This window comes from Delphinapterus leucas, chromosome 3 (assembly GCF_059928025.1).
Source record: "Delphinapterus leucas isolate spDelLeu-1000000601 "Yukka" chromosome 3, BTC_Dleu_Yukka2, whole genome shotgun sequence".
Lineage (NCBI taxonomy): Eukaryota > Metazoa > Chordata > Mammalia > Artiodactyla > Monodontidae > Delphinapterus > Delphinapterus leucas.
The window spans coordinates 9,486,892-9,503,715 of record NC_143131.1 but is presented as its reverse complement, the minus strand read 5'-3'; the positions used below and the strand labels follow the sequence as shown (position 1 = coordinate 9,503,715).

The 16,824-nt window shown below is 41.9% G+C and overlaps 1 protein-coding gene across 6 annotated transcripts in view; it reads left to right on the top strand.

The window, feature by feature from the left end:
• SEMA5A (semaphorin 5A) overlaps positions 1-16,824 on the top strand; it is a 476,576-nt gene that overhangs the window by 168,222 nt on the left and 291,530 nt on the right. For all 6 annotated transcript variants that reach the window (XM_089908674.1, XM_022581376.3, XM_089908670.1 and 3 more), the window contains one exon: positions 5,662-5,858. In XM_089908674.1, coding sequence (XP_089764800.1) covers positions 5,738-5,858 — 121 coding nt within the window. In that variant the 5' untranslated portion in view covers positions 5,662-5,737. The remainder of the gene's footprint in view (positions 1-5,661; positions 5,859-16,824) is intronic.

The window sequence follows — 16,824 nt, the reverse complement described above, 5'->3', positions numbered from 1 at the left end:
AGAGGTATTTTGATACATACAAATCAGAGATTCTCAACCAGGGCGATTTGACAAAGTCTGGAGCCAATTTTGGTTGGCACAGATTGGGGGGTTGCTACTGGCATCTAGCGGGTAGAGAGGCCAGGGATGCTGCTAAATGCACAGAACAGCTCCCAGAACAAAGAATTACCTGGCTCGAAATGGCAATAGATTGAGCACTAAAATCTCTGATATAAATATGCTTCTCCCCACCCCACCATATTCCACTGAGGGGTGAGAGTCCAGGATGGAAGGACCTGATATTTCAATCTGAGCCTGTTTTGAGTAAAGGACTATTCAACGAGTTAGCTTTGCATGGTAGGATGCTCAGAAAACCCTGATGTAAATGAAAACTGTGAACACCCCTCCCTGGTACCTTCCCAGGCTGACTGTTTACAGTACCTTTATTTTAAGAACAAAGGTAACGTGTTATAGTCCGAAAATTATAAACTTCTAAAAATCACCTGTTCTCATTAAATGTGCTTCCCTTAGTTTAACGTGGCAAACATATAATTTCATCTCATCCCCATAGGACCATGGGTCTGTCTCCTTTTAGCAGCTCTTTCACTTGACAGGGCATTTTCTTCTCTAATCATCACTTTCAACATCCCAGGGAAGGAACGTTTCAGGCACTTGCGTTATTCTTCTTCAGCTTTCCTTCGGGAGGCAAGATGTTAGGATTGAGATGGGAATGCATGGCTATTGGAAATATAGGACAGGTCCAGTTGGCAGTTGTCTGTATAACTTGTTTCATGGTTAACAGAAGGGGATTCTATGTTGGCTTGGGTCTGAAACACTGAAAACTCTCTGCAAGAGAGGAATTTGCTTTTAGCCCTAGGGTGACCTGAGCTCAGTCTCAGAGGTCGAGACGGCCATGCTTCCGTTCATTTCTGTGATGGATGCTGTTCAGTGGGAGTTGATGTGTCAGAGATACTGCTCTGGGTGCCTGCTGGCTGCCAGGTGGGGGTGTAAGTGCTTGGTGTCCTGCCTGCCACACAGCTAGCTAGCCCTTGCTGAGAGTTCACGGTTACTTTCACTATCCTTCCCATAATTTTTTTTTTTTTTTTTTTTTTCTGTACATGGGCCTCTCACTGTTGTGGCCTCTCCCGTTGCGGAGCACAGGCTCCAGACACACAGGCTCAGCGGCCATGGCTCACAGGCCCAGCCGCTCCGCGGCATGTGGGATCTTCCCGGACCGGGGCACGAACCCGTGTCCCCTGCATCGGCAGGCAGACTTCCAACCACTGCGCCACCAGGGAAGCCCCTTCCCATAATTTTTTATCATCACCATTTTGTTTTGATGTGGGGCAGTGATACTCTACCTGCAGCCCTTTCCCGAGTGGACTGGTGAGGGTGCTCCAAATCTCCTTGCTCTGAACAGATCAAAATTACATCTAAAACAACTCTAACAGGACTTCCCTGGTGGCTTAGTGGTTAAGAATCCGCCTGCCAGTGCAGGGGACACAGGTTCGAGCCCTGGTCCGGGAAGATCCCACATGCCGCAGAGCAACTGAGCCCGTGCGCCACAATAGCCCTTGTGCCTAGAGCCCATGCATGCTCCACAGCAAGAGAAACCACCACAATGAGATGCCCACGCACCGCAATGAGATGCCTGTGCACCACCACGAAGAATAGCCCCTGCTCGCCACAGCTAGAGAAAGCCCATGCGCAGCAATGAAGACACAATGCAGCCAAAAAATAAAAATAAAATAAATAAAATAAAGCGCCTCTAATGGGTGTTACTCTTTTTAGACTTAATTTCTTATTTTATATTGGAATATAGTTGATTTACAATGTTGTGTTAGTCTCAGGTGTACAGCAAAGTCATTCAGTTCTACATATACATCTAGCCATTCTTTTTCAGATTCTTTTCTCATATAGGTTATTACAGAATACTGAGTAGAGTTCCCTGTGCTACACAGTAGGTCCTTGTTGATTATCTGTTTTATATATGGTAGTGTCTATGTGTTCATCCCAAACTCCTATTAAGATATGTCATTTGGTAAAATGTCACGTCATAAGTCTCAGGTCAGAGGGAGAAGAAAGGTGGGCTGCTTCATGTATTTGCCTCCAGACTGGAGTTCAAGAGCAGTCTCCAGTTTTGCAGACTGTGACCCCTTTTCCAAAAGTGAAATTAATCATACTTTTAATTTTAAAACCCAGGAAAAAATAGCATGTATGCCTCCATTGCCCATTACAATGTACTGGCCTGGTCAGGGATTATGGACCCATTGGACAGATGTATCCTTGGCTCCCAGTTTTTCTCTCCTTTCCTTCCCCCACGTTCATGCTCAGACTCTCTCCCTCCTCTGGAAACCATACTCTTGCCTCATCATGATTTGCAGCCCCTTCACTTTTTTCTCTGCCTAATTTGAACATTTCCATCCATGGGAGGATTGAGTCAATGAGGCGCAAAATACGGAGACTGTGAAATTCAATGTACCTCCACTTCGTGTTTTCTCCATGTTGACATATCACCATGTACTCGTGTGCACACCCCTTTTTAAAGAAGAGGCCCCTCTCCTCCCTTTCATAACCACCCTCTCTACTGGAACCTTAATAGTTTGCCACCCCTGCTTTTCTGTATCTTATACCACCTCTCCCTCTTAAATCTACAGTCTCTTCTCCACTCACCACTCCTCAGAAAAGAAGCCACATTTAATGATGTGTTTTCTGTACCCTAAAATTTTCTGAACTTTGGTCCTTCCATGCTTACCTGATTTCATTGAATTTTCTGGGGTTACCTAGCATTCAAGTTACCACAGATATTCTGTCCCACTTTTGCTTCATCTGTTCCCTTCTTGGTTTCTCATGTCATGGACTCTGTCTCCTGTTTTTCTGAAACTGACCCCAGAGTTGACCATTGACTGTCCTTTTTTTTCTTTTTTAACATCTTTATTGGAGTATAGTTGCTTTACAATGGTGTGTTAGTTTCTGCTTTATAACAAAGTGAATCAGTTATACATATACATATGTTCCCATATCTCTTCCGTCTTGCATCTCCCTCTCTCCCACCCTCCCTATCCCATCCCTCTAGGTGTTCTCAAAGCACCGAGCTGATCTCCCTGTGCTACACGGCTGCTTCCCACTAGCTATCTATTTTACGTTTGGTAGTGTATATATGTCCTTTGACTAAAGCCAGTAGTCTTCGCTCTACCTCATCAGGGTACAGTGGACGAGGCCTCTTTTTATTTTTTATTAAAAAAAATGTTAACATCTTTATTGGAGTATAATTGCTTTACAATGTTGTATTAGTTTCTGCTGTATAACAGAGTGAATCAGCTATACGTATACATATATCCCCATATCCCGTCCCTCTTGCGTCTCCCTCCCACCCTCTCTATCCCACCCCTCTAGGTGCTTTGGTACCAAGTTCATCTCCCTGTGCGATGCAGCTGCTTTCCACTAGCTATCTATTTTACATTTGAGACCTCTTTTTAAAATGTGTTATTTCTATCCTCCAACTTAACTTGGCTCCCATGATGCTGTGTTCACTTGATGCGCTATATCTGTTCTCTTGTCTCATCTTCGTGTGGTTACTTTTCTTGAACAAATTCTAAATAAACACTTCTCTTTAGCCCTTTTTTTCTCTCATGCTTTCCCTTGGTGAGTCTCAACCACACCCATGATTTTAAACATTCCAAAGATTATATGCTGTCTCTGAATTCTTTTCTTTCCTGAGCATCCAACCTGGATTTTCCACAGTCAGCTGCATTTCCTTAAATATTCTCTTGGCATCTTAAACCCAACATGCACAAAACCAAATGATCATATCCTCCTCTAAAACTTCTTCTGTTGATTATCATATTTTAAAAAATGGCATGACTGTCCTCAAAGTGACTCACATTCTTTATCTTCAGTCCATCTGTGCCTCTTTGCTTTCTGTTCCTCCCAACTTAACAGATTAGAACAATAACCATTTATTATATTTCACACTTTGGGGGTTAGGAAATTGGACAGCGCTCAACTAGTTGATTTCTTTGCTCTTGTGATACTAAAGTCACTCAGTGGGTTTCAGCTTTACTCATATATCAGGTGCCTTGGTGGGGCTGGCTGGGAAGCTGGGCTTAGTGAGAAACATCACCAGGAGGACGTATATGTGGTCTCCCTGGCATGACAGTTTCAGGGACATTGGGCTTCTGACCCAGTGTCTCAGTGCCCCAGAGGAGACAGGAAGTAGAAACTGCTAGCCTCTTAGGGTATGGGCTTGGAAACTAGGATACCATCACTTCTGTTGTATCTGACTGAGCAAAGCAGTCAGAGAGCCAACCCAGATTCAAGAGAGGGGGTGAAGATCCAGCCTTCAGTGGGAGGAAGGTCAAAGAAGCTGTGGACATCTTTAATTTTCTGTACTTTGCCTGACCCATCACACTGAGTGTTTGCTGGGTTTACCTTAATTTCTGTTCACATTGACCCCACCTGAAGTCACAGCTTCCTTTCTTTCTCTTCTGAACAATTGCTGTATCTTCAATTTAACTTCTTGACCTTTCTGCTCTTTAGCTGATTTCCTGTGTATGCTATGGTGAGAATGATTACTATTTCTTCTAATGTTAATACACTGTGGTAGCTTATTGCCTAAAAATAGAGACCTCAGACCTTAGTATCATTCATTCGCCTTCCAAATCTTAACCCAACATTCTCTCTAGGCTGCTTTCCATTTCTCCCCTTTCTGTCCCCTGGGGTCAAGTACAGTAAACTCTTCCCAACACATGTTGCCTACTCATTCCTCTTGGCCCTTCAGTGCATCATTTCATCCTCTTCTGGATTACTTCCAGAAGTCTCCATCTGTTGAAATCCTCTTTATCCTCCACGATTAAACTCAAATATGAAGTCTTCCTTTGACCCACCCTTGATCTCTCTAAGTAGCAGTTGTACTCTCTCTCCTAACCCCCATAGTGCTCCTGCTTCTTTTTATGATTTTCTAACAGCTTGGATTATAGTTATTTTTATAACCCTATCTTATTTTAAAGCTTATTAATCTTTTAAATTATTCGTGATCTTTAGAGTTTCCCAGCTCCCAGCACGGCAATTTCATTTCACCCAGTAGGTGCTCCATATAGGTTTTATTTGATGCACACTTGATCTCTAGCCAAAAACTTTTCAGGAAGGTCATCTGTAAATTTCAAAGGAGAAATGCACCCACTGTGGATGATTTTTAAGAGTTGGGTAGATAGTATTAATCAGGTTATTAGTCAAGGACAATGGTCATGGCCTTATTTAATAGGGGCTTTTGTATTTTGAAAAGGGAAGGGGAGGAATTCTTAGGGCATCCACACGTAGATCTGCATTTGCACGACCGGGCGAGAATGATGTTCCAAGGGATAACCAATCGATGGTCACAACTCTGAAACTGAATTCTTCATGGGGGTGGGGACGATGACTACTTGATAGAGCTTAAACTTGAACATTCTTCTTTTATAATCAATGGGTTATCTCATAAAATTATTGGGAGGAAAAGAGGTCTAGATTGAGACATATATTATTACTCACACATTTCTGAAATATCTCCTAGAAGAAGGTGTGTTTGTCCAAGCACTGCAAGGCTCTTTTTTTTTAAAGGGCGTGATGGGGCTTTACTAAAAGACCAGCCACCAGAAAACGTGAACCCATGTTAAGGCACTTGTTCTCTTTTGCGTGTTTTAGGCACTTTCCCCACATGACGGGACGACGAGCTTCTGGTTAAAGACAAGTGTCCAGATCCTAAGGTCTCCTGCCCACCATGAAGGGACCCTGCATCATTGCGTGGCTCTTCTCAAGCCTGGGATGGTGGAGACTCGCCCAGCCGGAGACAGACGCATCTCAGTGCCAGAGAGCAGAGCACCCGGTCATTTCCTATAAAGGTGAGGGTCGAGCACGCTCTGATTGCAAAGGCACCATTTAAATGCTCGTTGCATACTCAGAATAGCAGTGGTTATCACTCTATCATTCTGTGAGTCTTGTTTTAGACATTGTTTAAAATCAGAGCAAAAATACAAAATCCCCCATCACAAGAGTTTCATATCCTGAAACTGATCACTATATTAAGAAGAATCCTCAGCCATAAAAAGAAACGAAACTGAGTTATTTGTAATGAGGAGGATGGACCTAGAGTCTGTCATACAGAGTGAAGTAAGTCAGAAAGAGAAAAACACATACAGTATGCTAACACATATGTATGGAATCTAAAAATAAAATGGTTCTGAAAAACCTAGGGGCAGGACAGGAATAAAGACACAGACCTACTAGAGAATGGACTTGAGGATATGGGGAGGGGGAAGGGTAAGCTGTGACAAAGCGAGAGAGTGGCATGGACATATATACACTAACAAACATAAGGTAGATAGCTAGTGGGAAGCAGCCGCATAGCACATGGAGATCAGCTCGGTGCTTTGTGACCACCTAGAGGGGTGGGATAGGGAGGGTGGGAGGGAGACGCAAGAGGGAAGAGATATGGGAACATATGTATATGTATAACTGATCAACTTTGTTATAAAGCAGAAACTAACACACCATTGTAAAGCAATTATACTCCAATAAAGATGTAAAAAAAAAAAAAAGAAGAATCCAAGCTCAGAATTATCATAGGCAGAAAATCCCATTGTTGAGGCCACTTTTACTTAACAGGTGCTGTCAGCCTCCTAGGCAGGAGAAAAATGTGACCCACAGAAATAACAACAAAACCAAGCAAAACAAAAAAATTCTTCATTTCAGCATTTCCCAACAAAGCCTTAGTCCCACCACACAATGTACGCCTTTATCTCTATCTGGCATTGCGTGGCAGACAGAATTGGTTTACTGTCTCAAATATGCCTACATATCTGTAGGATCAATTGATTAGTGTGTATACACATTCTTTTCTTCTTTAATTCTTCAAGATTTATTTAGGGTTCTTTACACCCTGGACATTTCTAAGCATTTAAGGTGATGAGAAAACTAGTCTTTGTCTCTGTCCTCAAGGAACTTGCTCTTATATCATGAAACTGAGTATAATTAATCAGACATTGTGTTTTAATAATTCATCCAATGAATAGTTTTGTGGTCTGTTATTTTGTAACTTTTGTATCACAAAAAGATTTGAAATATATACAAAAATAGAAGAGTCTAAGGAACACCCAGCCCCTGTATTTATTAATCCCTGGCCCACCTTTTTTCTTGTATATCCCCACCCGTGCTCTATTCACATTCACCAAATTATTTTGAAGCAAATTCAAGAAATAATATAATAGTGCTATAATATTTCACTTCTTGGCTATCAAAGATAAGGAATTCATAATGCCGTAATCACACCAAAACATCAGAAACCCAGACAAAAACCAATGCCATAAAATTAGCAAACATCCAGTGAGTACTGTGAGAGCCCTGATGGTCACAGGAATGCTTGTGCCTTGTTCTGGTAACAGTTGAACTGAGTCAGGAATGGAAGGACCTTCATCTATTGCAGTTGGCTGGTGTATGTCTTGAGTCTCTTCATCCTTCATTGTGCTTTGTTGTTGTTGCTCTCCCCTTGCAAATTAATTTTTAAAGAAACTTGAGTCCATCATCCTGCAGAGTTTCCACAGTCAGGGTTTGCCCAGCTTCCCATTGCTGTCATTCGGACGCTCTTCTGTCCTGAATGTGTCTGTAAATTAGTAGCGATATCCAGAGGCTGCCCAGATTCAGGTGTGCATCTTTGTGTCTCTGCTGTGTCATGGGTGGTGCTGTGTCCTTCAACGGGATGTGAAATGATCAGTCATCGAGGATCACGGCCTAAATCTCCTGATTCATTCATGGGTGAAAAACTGGGAGTTTTTAATTTTACTATTCTTTTTTCATTTAATGGCTGAAATATTTCTACATAAAGTAACTTTTCCTCCTCAACTATTTGAATATCCTGAGGGTGCAACTGACATAGGAAAGGCAGAGTGAATGCTTACTTTTCTTCCCTTTACCATTTTTGTAAAGAGCCTACTTAGTTGGCTCTCCAGCATTATCCAGAGGGGACAAATAAAATGTTATGTTTGCTTTTTTTTTTAAAAAATGTGGTTATTAGAATTATTTTTAATACATGGATTTCAATATTTGGTATATTTCCATCCCTTGCAGCTTATGTTCTTACAGATGTTGAAATTGTCACATTTCAGGCCTAGGGGAGCCTCTTGAGGTTGGCCCCTGAGTTCTTTGGCAACAACCCAAGTGGCCTTGGATGTCTTGATTATTCTCTAGGGTAATAAGACTCCTCTTATCCATTTCCTTCCATCGACCTGAGAATCAGCCATTTTTATCTGATTCAAGCATAGTGGTGATCAAAGTCAGGTGTTTTCAGTGTATAGAGCTAAGGAAAACGTTCTTTAAAACATACCAGAAGTTGCTCTGGATACTTCCAGTTCATCTCCAGGACTCTAGGGACTTTCTGATCCTCTTCTATTTTATGTCTCTATCTTTCTCTCCTGTGCACAGAATCCTGTCTCTGCAGGTCAGCATAATTATTCCTTTGCCTTTTCCTGTAATTCATACTTAGTCATTTCAGAATAAAAGTTCTGTGCAACTTTAGTCCTTATTGAATACAGAAAACCCTTTCGGATGATTTTTCTTCTTTTCTTTTAGTCCTCAGGGTATAAATCTCACTGGAAAATGGAAGCAAAATTAACACCTTGAAATCGAAACAATTTCCCTTTGTATGGTAGTGCCACCAACTCAAAATCCAGTTAATTTCATTTGTTTAATTTCACTTTTGATTTTTCAAGATTTTCAAAATTTACATTACATTATTCTGTAGTGTTTTAAAGTCAAATTAATAAAACAAGTGGTGTTCAGAGAAACTGTTTTCCTTACCTTGTTCACTCTCTCTGCCTTTAGCTCACCTTTTACTTATAGTTTATGCTTCTTTTTAAATATAAACCAAACTCCACACACACATACACATGCACATATATATTTATACCCTCTTTTCTTAAAAAGTAGCATGTATACAGAGTTTTCTCTATCTAGCATTTTTTGACATCATGATATGCCCTGGAGTCCACGTCCCAGTAGTATGGGTTTATGTCACTTCTTCTCACGGTCACATAGCTCTGCTCTATGTAATGAACTCTAGCCTACTCAGCAACTCGCTGCTGGGAGAAGTGATCATGTATAGTGTTACAATGTGTGATGACTCCTGCACACACATATTTTGATATTTTTGCAAGTGTAACATTGACAGAGATTCCTGGAATCGGAATTGCTGGGTCAAGGTGTGAATGCAGTTGTAGTTTTGCTAGATACTCCCTGATTTCCTTTCATGAAGGTTGCACCATTTTGCATTCTCATTGCCCTGGATAGGAGTATCTGTTTCGCACTAGACTTTCCAACTGAGTGCACTGTTAAACTTTGGGATTTGGGAAAACCCCATAGCTCATAAATGGCATCTCAACATACTTTTAATTTTCATTTTTAAAATTTGGAGTGAACGTTCAACAGGCATTTAATAACTGCCTATATATGTACCGGGGGTCTGTGCTAAATATGGAGGAGATAGAGGTAAAAAACCTAGTTCCTGTTAAGGGTCTAGAATATCTTGAGGAATCTAAACCAGAAGGACCGTTGCATTACATTGTATTAAGGGTCCTCTCGGGTGTCTTTGCTGGGTGCTGGGTGAGCCCGGGGAAGGGGTGTCGGAACCAGACAGCCTGGGCTGTAGAGGAACGGTTAAGGAGGGTTTCTAGGATGCAGCAGTGCCAGAGCTGAGTCCCAGATGATTGTTAGAAGGTGTTTATGAATCTCATGAGGGGCGCACGGCAGGTTTTGGCAAGTGTCGAGCACAGTAAGCCATGAAATGTCAGTTCAGATTACAGAGAGGAAGTAGAGGGAGATGAAACTTACAGTGAGGATTCAATAATGCACGGCATCAAAAGGCATCTCAAGAAGTCCCCCTCTTGTCTGCACAGGCTCACCTTGGAGGATGGAGAAATGCTGGCAGGAAGAGCAAATTCTGGGGCCGCTGCTGTGACCAAAGGGGGCAGCGATGAGGGCCTGAGCTACGGGAGTGGTAGCAGAAATGTAAAGAATTGGGTGGATTCTGGAGATTTGAAGAGGGAGTTGTTGATGTTTTAAAGGATATAAGACAGGAGGAAGCAGGAGGCACTGAGAGTGAGCCCTGAGTTCTTGGCTGTTGGTTCCAGACGGGATAAAGAAGGGGAATCTGAAATGATGTTAGATCGAGAAAGCTGAGTTCCTAGCTGCCATCAGATGGAGTTAACTAATTGAGAGCAGGTATCATGGGAACCAAGAAAGGAGAGCTTTTTCAAGAGGGAGGTGGCCGTCAGAGTGTCTGATGATGCAGCCAGTTCAAGGCACCTGTGGGCCAGAAGGTAGAGTGACAAACTCATCCTGATTTGCCTGAGACTTTTTTGGGATGTAGCACTGAAAGCCCTACTGTCTTCTGGGAAAACTGGGACAGGTGGTTACCTTCCCAGAAACTCTGTCAGCAATGGTGTATTAGTTTCCCAGCATTCCTGTAACCACATACTACAAACTGGGTGGTTTAAAACAATCACAACATCTTCTCTCACAGTTCTGATGGCTAGAAGTCCAAAAGCAAGGTGTCACCAGGGCCATGCTCTGAAAGCTCTAGGGAAGAGTCTTTGCCACTTCTTAGCTTCGGGTGGCTGTCAGCAGTCCTTGGCGTTCTTTGGCTTGTGGACCCATCACTCCGGTTCTCTGAGTCTGTAGTCACATGGCATTCTCTCTGTGCGTCTGTGTCTGTTTTCTCTTCTTTTTATTTATTTATTTTTATTTATTATTATTATTATTGTTTTTGGCAGTACACGGGCCTCTCACTGTTGTGGCCTCTCCCGTTGCGGAGCACAGGCTCCGGACGCGCAGGCTCAGCGGCCATGGCTCACGGGCCCAGCTGCTCCGCGGCATGTGGGATCTTCCCGGACCGGGGCACGAACCCGTGTCCCCTGCATCGGCAGGCGGACTCTCAACCACTGCGCCACCAGGGAATCCCCCTCTCTTCTTTTTATAAGGACACAAGTCATATTGGGTTTAGGGCCCACCGTCACCCAGCATGACTTCATCTTAATTAATTACATCAAGGCCCTATTTCCAAATAAGGTCACAGTCGTCACAGGTACATGAGGTTAGGACTTCAACATATCTCTGGGTGGGCATGGGGTGGACACATCAACCCGTAGCAAAGGGCATTTATCAGAGCAGTTTCGCAGCAGTGCTGGGAATAAAACTAGATGCTCATGAGTGAAGGGACAAAGGTAAGGTGAAGAAATGGACATCAAAATTACTCTCTCAGTTGGCAGGGACATGAGGACAGGGAATGGCTTTTAAGAGAGCATTACTTTATCATCCTTAAATGGTACTGGTGAAGAGAGAAAAGACAGGGGGATATAATTGACTAGGCAAAGTCCCCGGAGCTATAGGAGGGGATAGGATACTGGGCACAGGTGAGGGATTAGCTCACAGGAAGGAGACCCCACCTCCAGACAGCCCAGAGGGAGGGAGGCCAGGGCACCCAGGATGCAGGGCAGTTAGAAGGAGGGAGTACCTGGGGACCTCCATCTTGGCTGAGAAAGGAGTATGCAGGCCATGGGCCAAGAGTATGGGTACTTTAGGAAGGAAGTGCTTCTCTTAAGAAAGGATAAGACTGTTGATCAAAAACAGACATAAAAGATTCCCTGCGGTTGTTTGGAGCCCAGTCAGTCCTTGAAATGGCTCCTGTTATAGCTGAGCAGGTGGCCATGGCTATGCCCCATAAACACTCTTCTGTGCTCAATACAAGAAAGTTTGAGAAGGTATGATGAAACACTGATAAGAGAGAAATAAAGGAAGGGCTGGATCATCTTGATGTTTACCATCTTGGTTTCTGGGTACATTTAAAATTTCATGATTTAGCATTATACGTTGGAAGCACCCTGCACAGGAGGCTGCTCAGGAAGAGTCTGCAGGAACATCTCAGTACAAGTAAGCACATTTCATTGAAGTCTTGATTTGATTTACTTGGCTGGGCAGAAGGTGCTGGCAGGATCTTTTTTCCCAGCCTTGGGAAAGTATTTACCACTTCGGGCTCCACTTGTCTTGTGGAGTTCATTGCTCAACAAGCCCTAACAGCTTGCTGTGTTTGCAAGGGTACTCCCTTGACTGCATGTTCTGGAATATTTATCCCTGCTCGTGCAGTGGCTGCTAAAACACCCTGACCCATGACAGACGCACCCTTCACACTTAGGTCCGTGTCGTTTGCTTAAACGTCTGTTCCAATAAAGGGGGGGAAATAGTGACCCTTCAAAACAGCGTGTTTCTCAGCACGCTTACTGAATCTCATAACTGTATCCAAAATGAGTTTTAAATGTTTAATGTCCGCTTAAGGCGATAGTGCCATATTCTGCTTTTGTTCGTTTAATGATTAAAGTTTACCCAGCACGCTCGCAATTTAGAGAGTGTGCTCCAGTTATAGGAATCGGGCAATTTCACATAACACACAGAGAAAGACCACTGCTGGGGTGAGTCATGCTGTACTCAGGCTTACTTTGTCTTGCAGTTTTAATATCATGACTAATTTGGAGGCCTTTTTTCAGTGTCTTAGCTGACAGCACCTAGTATTTTTTAAATTTATTTCATTTGAAATATAGTTGATTTACAATGTTGTGTTAACGTCTGCTGTGCAGCAAAGTGATTCAGTTACACATATATATACATAAATATACATATACATGTATATATGTGCACATTCTTTTCCGTTATGGCTTATCACAGGATATTGAATATATTTCCCTGTGCTCTACAGTAGGTCCTTGTTGTTTATCCATTCTATATATAATAGTTTGTATCTGCTAATCCCAAACTCCCAATCCATCCAGTCACCCACGTCCCCTCCCCCTTGGCAACCACAAGTCTGTTCTCTATGTCTGTGAGTCTGTTTCTGTTTCGTAGATAGGTTCATTTGTGTCGTATTTTAGATTTCATATATAAGTGATATCATATGGTATTTGTCTTTCTCTTTCTGACTTACTTCACTTAGTATGATAATCTCTAATTGCATCCATGTTGCTGTAAATGGCATTATTTCACTCTTTTTTTATGGCTGAGTAGTACTGCATTGTAAATATGTACCACATCTTCTTTATCCATTCATCTGTCAATGGATATTTATGTTGTTTCCATGTCTTGGCTATTGTGAATAGTTCTGCTATGAACATAGGGATGCCTGTATCTTTTTGAATTATGGTTTTGTCCACATATTTGCCCAGGACTGAGATTGACAGCACTTACTATTAATGCCCAAGATGACTTCTGCCTGCAGAATCAGGCCAGGTGCTGTTAATTCTCCTCTCAGCTCCCTGGGCTCTCTATCTGTAACTCCTGGATGTTCCTGCTGAGTGTCTTCCTACTTCTGGATTTGTTGTTTGGCCTGAGGATTGTTTTGGAACTTATGGAAGAACTGTATGGGTGATTGACACTAGATTAGCAACATTTGGCCCCAGGTCTGAGGGACTCGAAATGGATATTCCAGCTTGTGCTATCACTGCGACTGGACTGGGATGTGGCATGTGGCCCTCGACTTTAAACAACTGCCTTATCCCCACATGTAGCCTTGGGTGATACAAAAACCCATGACCGAAAGGGGCCAACCCAGGATTTTATACTCGGGTTCTGTTCCCATACTACAGGATGAATGATGATTTTTCACGGATCCTGTGTTTTTCTTTCAAATGGTATAACTATATTCCATTGCCTTCCTGTTAAAGGCATTGATGTGTTCGGTGTTGACAATAAAAATGTGTGGCAAGTTTTGTAACTTTCTGTTGGCTCTTCTTTATATTAACTTACTGGGAGCCCCAGCTCTTCCCTACCTCCGAGAGGCTGTCTTTCTCCCAGTCTGGAGGGTGTCATGTACACATTTCCTTTTTCCCTGTTAACTGCCAACCCTGCCCATGGACCTGCCTCTTACCACTCTTCACTTGACTGGCTCACAGACCTCGGGACCACTGGCATTGCTTGGCTCACCACCTGCTCCCCTTGGGGCTCCATACCTGTTCTGTGGCTCCTTACGTGTGTCCCAGGATCCCGTGCCTTTCCCGTGGCCTCATGCATCTCCCATGGCTCTATAGCTGTTCTGTGGCTCTTCATGTGGCCTCACAGCCCCATGCACATATCAAGGCTCCATGCCTGTCTTGGGGCTCCATACCTATCCCATGGCCTCATGAACATCCCAGGGCTCTATACATGTCCCACGCTACTCCATTTTCTCTCTGGGTTTTTGCTGTGTGGTGTCTCATGCCCCAGACATGTGGCTTCATGATCCTGGCTGGATTTTATCTCTTCTCCTAGGATCTAGGACGCTCATCACCACAGGAGGGGCTGTCGTAGATAATTTCTAGAGTCCCTGTCAGGTTTCAGAGATTTCAGAATCTTTGAGCATGTAAAGACCTTGATTAAAATTGCTTACAGTATTTCTCCCTGTTCTTCTAGTCTCAGATCTGCCATGTGACCTTTGTAAATCATAAGTGTGTATGACTGCATGACAATGGCCCACTTTCTCCAAGGAAGAATTAGGAAAATGTATTTTAATTAAAAATAGATTGCATAAAATTCATTTTAATATTTTCACATGAATCTGATTAAATAATAGCAAGATACTGATTACTGTTGAAAAGTGTCTTGAACTCAATGCTTTTCTTTGTAAAAACTAAAATTTACATAAATCAAGTGTGATTCTCTTTGGTTTCATAACGGGTTATGAGTTATCCTCCTTTGCATTTATTTGGGAAAGAAAAGTGTTGTTATGGATCCTATAAAAAGTCATTTGACCCATCAATAATTTAACTTCTGTTACCATGCAAATGACTGAATGTTTCATATAATGTAATCTCAAAATTATGTGGGCAAAATATTTGAACCTATATGCAAATGAAACAACTAAGGTATAAGTACACTGCCTATTCTATACATTAAAAGCTGCGCTTGGTAATACATTTTTTATTTTAAAGTCTGTTGCTAGTTTGCTATCTGAAAAAATGGAATATTAAAAAACACACCACTTTTCAACTCTGCAATGTAGGAATGTAATGATCATTCATGAGTGCATAGATGTGTTAGAAGAAAATGCACTCATGGTAAAACCACTATGCATTATTCATTGAGTGACTTGGTTGCGATACCTGTGTTGTACTTTTATGTTGTTATTGATCTTCGATTGATGAAAACCGAGGGTTCCTGTTGTATGCTTTTTATAAACAATGATTAAGTTCTGATGAAAATAATTTATTGAGTTTTGAGAATGATCAATAACTTTTGGATGACTTTTGTGTTCTAGTGCCACTAATGAAATAATTTGTAAGATTCCACATCTATATTTTATCTTGAGATAATCAATTTTTGATTGATTTGTCTGGGTGGGGAAATAGTTTCTATTATTCTGAGACTGCAAATGGAATACTTTATAAGTTAAGTAGTTCAAAGGGATTGCATTAAAACTGGGGATAAGAGTTTGTGAAGTTATTGTCAGGACTCTGATTTAAAACAATCATTTCATTGGGCCTCAAATGGTATGTTATTGTATTTTATTTATCTTTAAGCATATTATAGTCTTTCCAAGCATTAAATGGGCAATTCATCCATTTCTCACAATGACGGTAGATAAAAATCTAATCATTTTTTTATTTATGAGTAAGAGTTGGAGATTAAATGTAGGGTGAATAAACTTTTAATTAAGCAATATTTTTTCTTGGATTTATGACTTCTTGTCTTCTTCTAATATCAAGGCAAGGTAATCTGCCATGGTCACATTTGAGGAGACAAAACATTACACCCGCTTCAGCAGACAGCAGTGCTGAAAATTTTCTGTTACCAGTATAACAAAGAAAAGACTACACTGAGGTTTCTAAAACTTATTAAGTTTGTGTACTAATTTAGTCAGCACCGTAACCTTTTATTTTCCTGAAGCTTTTTAAAGAAAAGGAGTTATTTTTTTTTTTTTAATTTCTCTTTTGCTTTCCCATTTCCCTCATGTAAGTCAGGGATAGACTTCAGAAAGCCTCATCACATGTGTCACGTGAGGCAGGAAGCATTCTCATTCATAATCAAGAGTGCAGTGATAATGCATGCTAACACACCAAATGAATAGATTCTTCCAATCTGCAAGATGACAAACTTGTCGCAATGCTATTTGACCATTCCCACCTTGAAAGCACCTCTGGACTGCGTGTTAGATACACTACAAACCCTATTAAATAAAATCAATGAAACGAGACCCTGGTGCCAAGAACAGCTGGACTGGCGGAGCGCTCCTGGTGGCTCTCAAAGGGTGATTAACGATTGTTGTTCATATTTTTGATTTTTGTGCCACTGGAGTCCCTCACCTCATCACACAGAGTCTTTAGCTTCTGCTTGTTTGAAGATAAAACCAGAGCTCCAGTTCATTAATAATTCAATCAATCTTTATTGAGTGCATATGATGTACCAGAAATGGTTTCAGTCACGGGGTTATCCCAATAAGCGAAACAGTAGAAATCTCGGCCTGTGCTGAGTTTACGTTCTATTAGGGGAGACAGACAGTAATAAGATGATATAATATAGACCGGGTTATATGGTGCTAAGGGCTGAGGAAAAACATAAAGCAGGGAATGCATTAAGGAGGGGAGGGGTCTTGCAGTTTTCATCAGGGTAACCAGGTGTGCCCGGCATTTACCTGTTGCCTCTGTCCCCACAGCTGTCCCTTTTATATTTCACGTTGTACAACTGGTCAGAGAGTCAGTGAAATTTCTCAGGCTTCTGACCCAGCTGGGTTCCTGTTAGGATGTGTGAATGGGAGGAACCAGCAGTTGCTGAGGAGGCTGGAGGAATAGTGAGGATCAT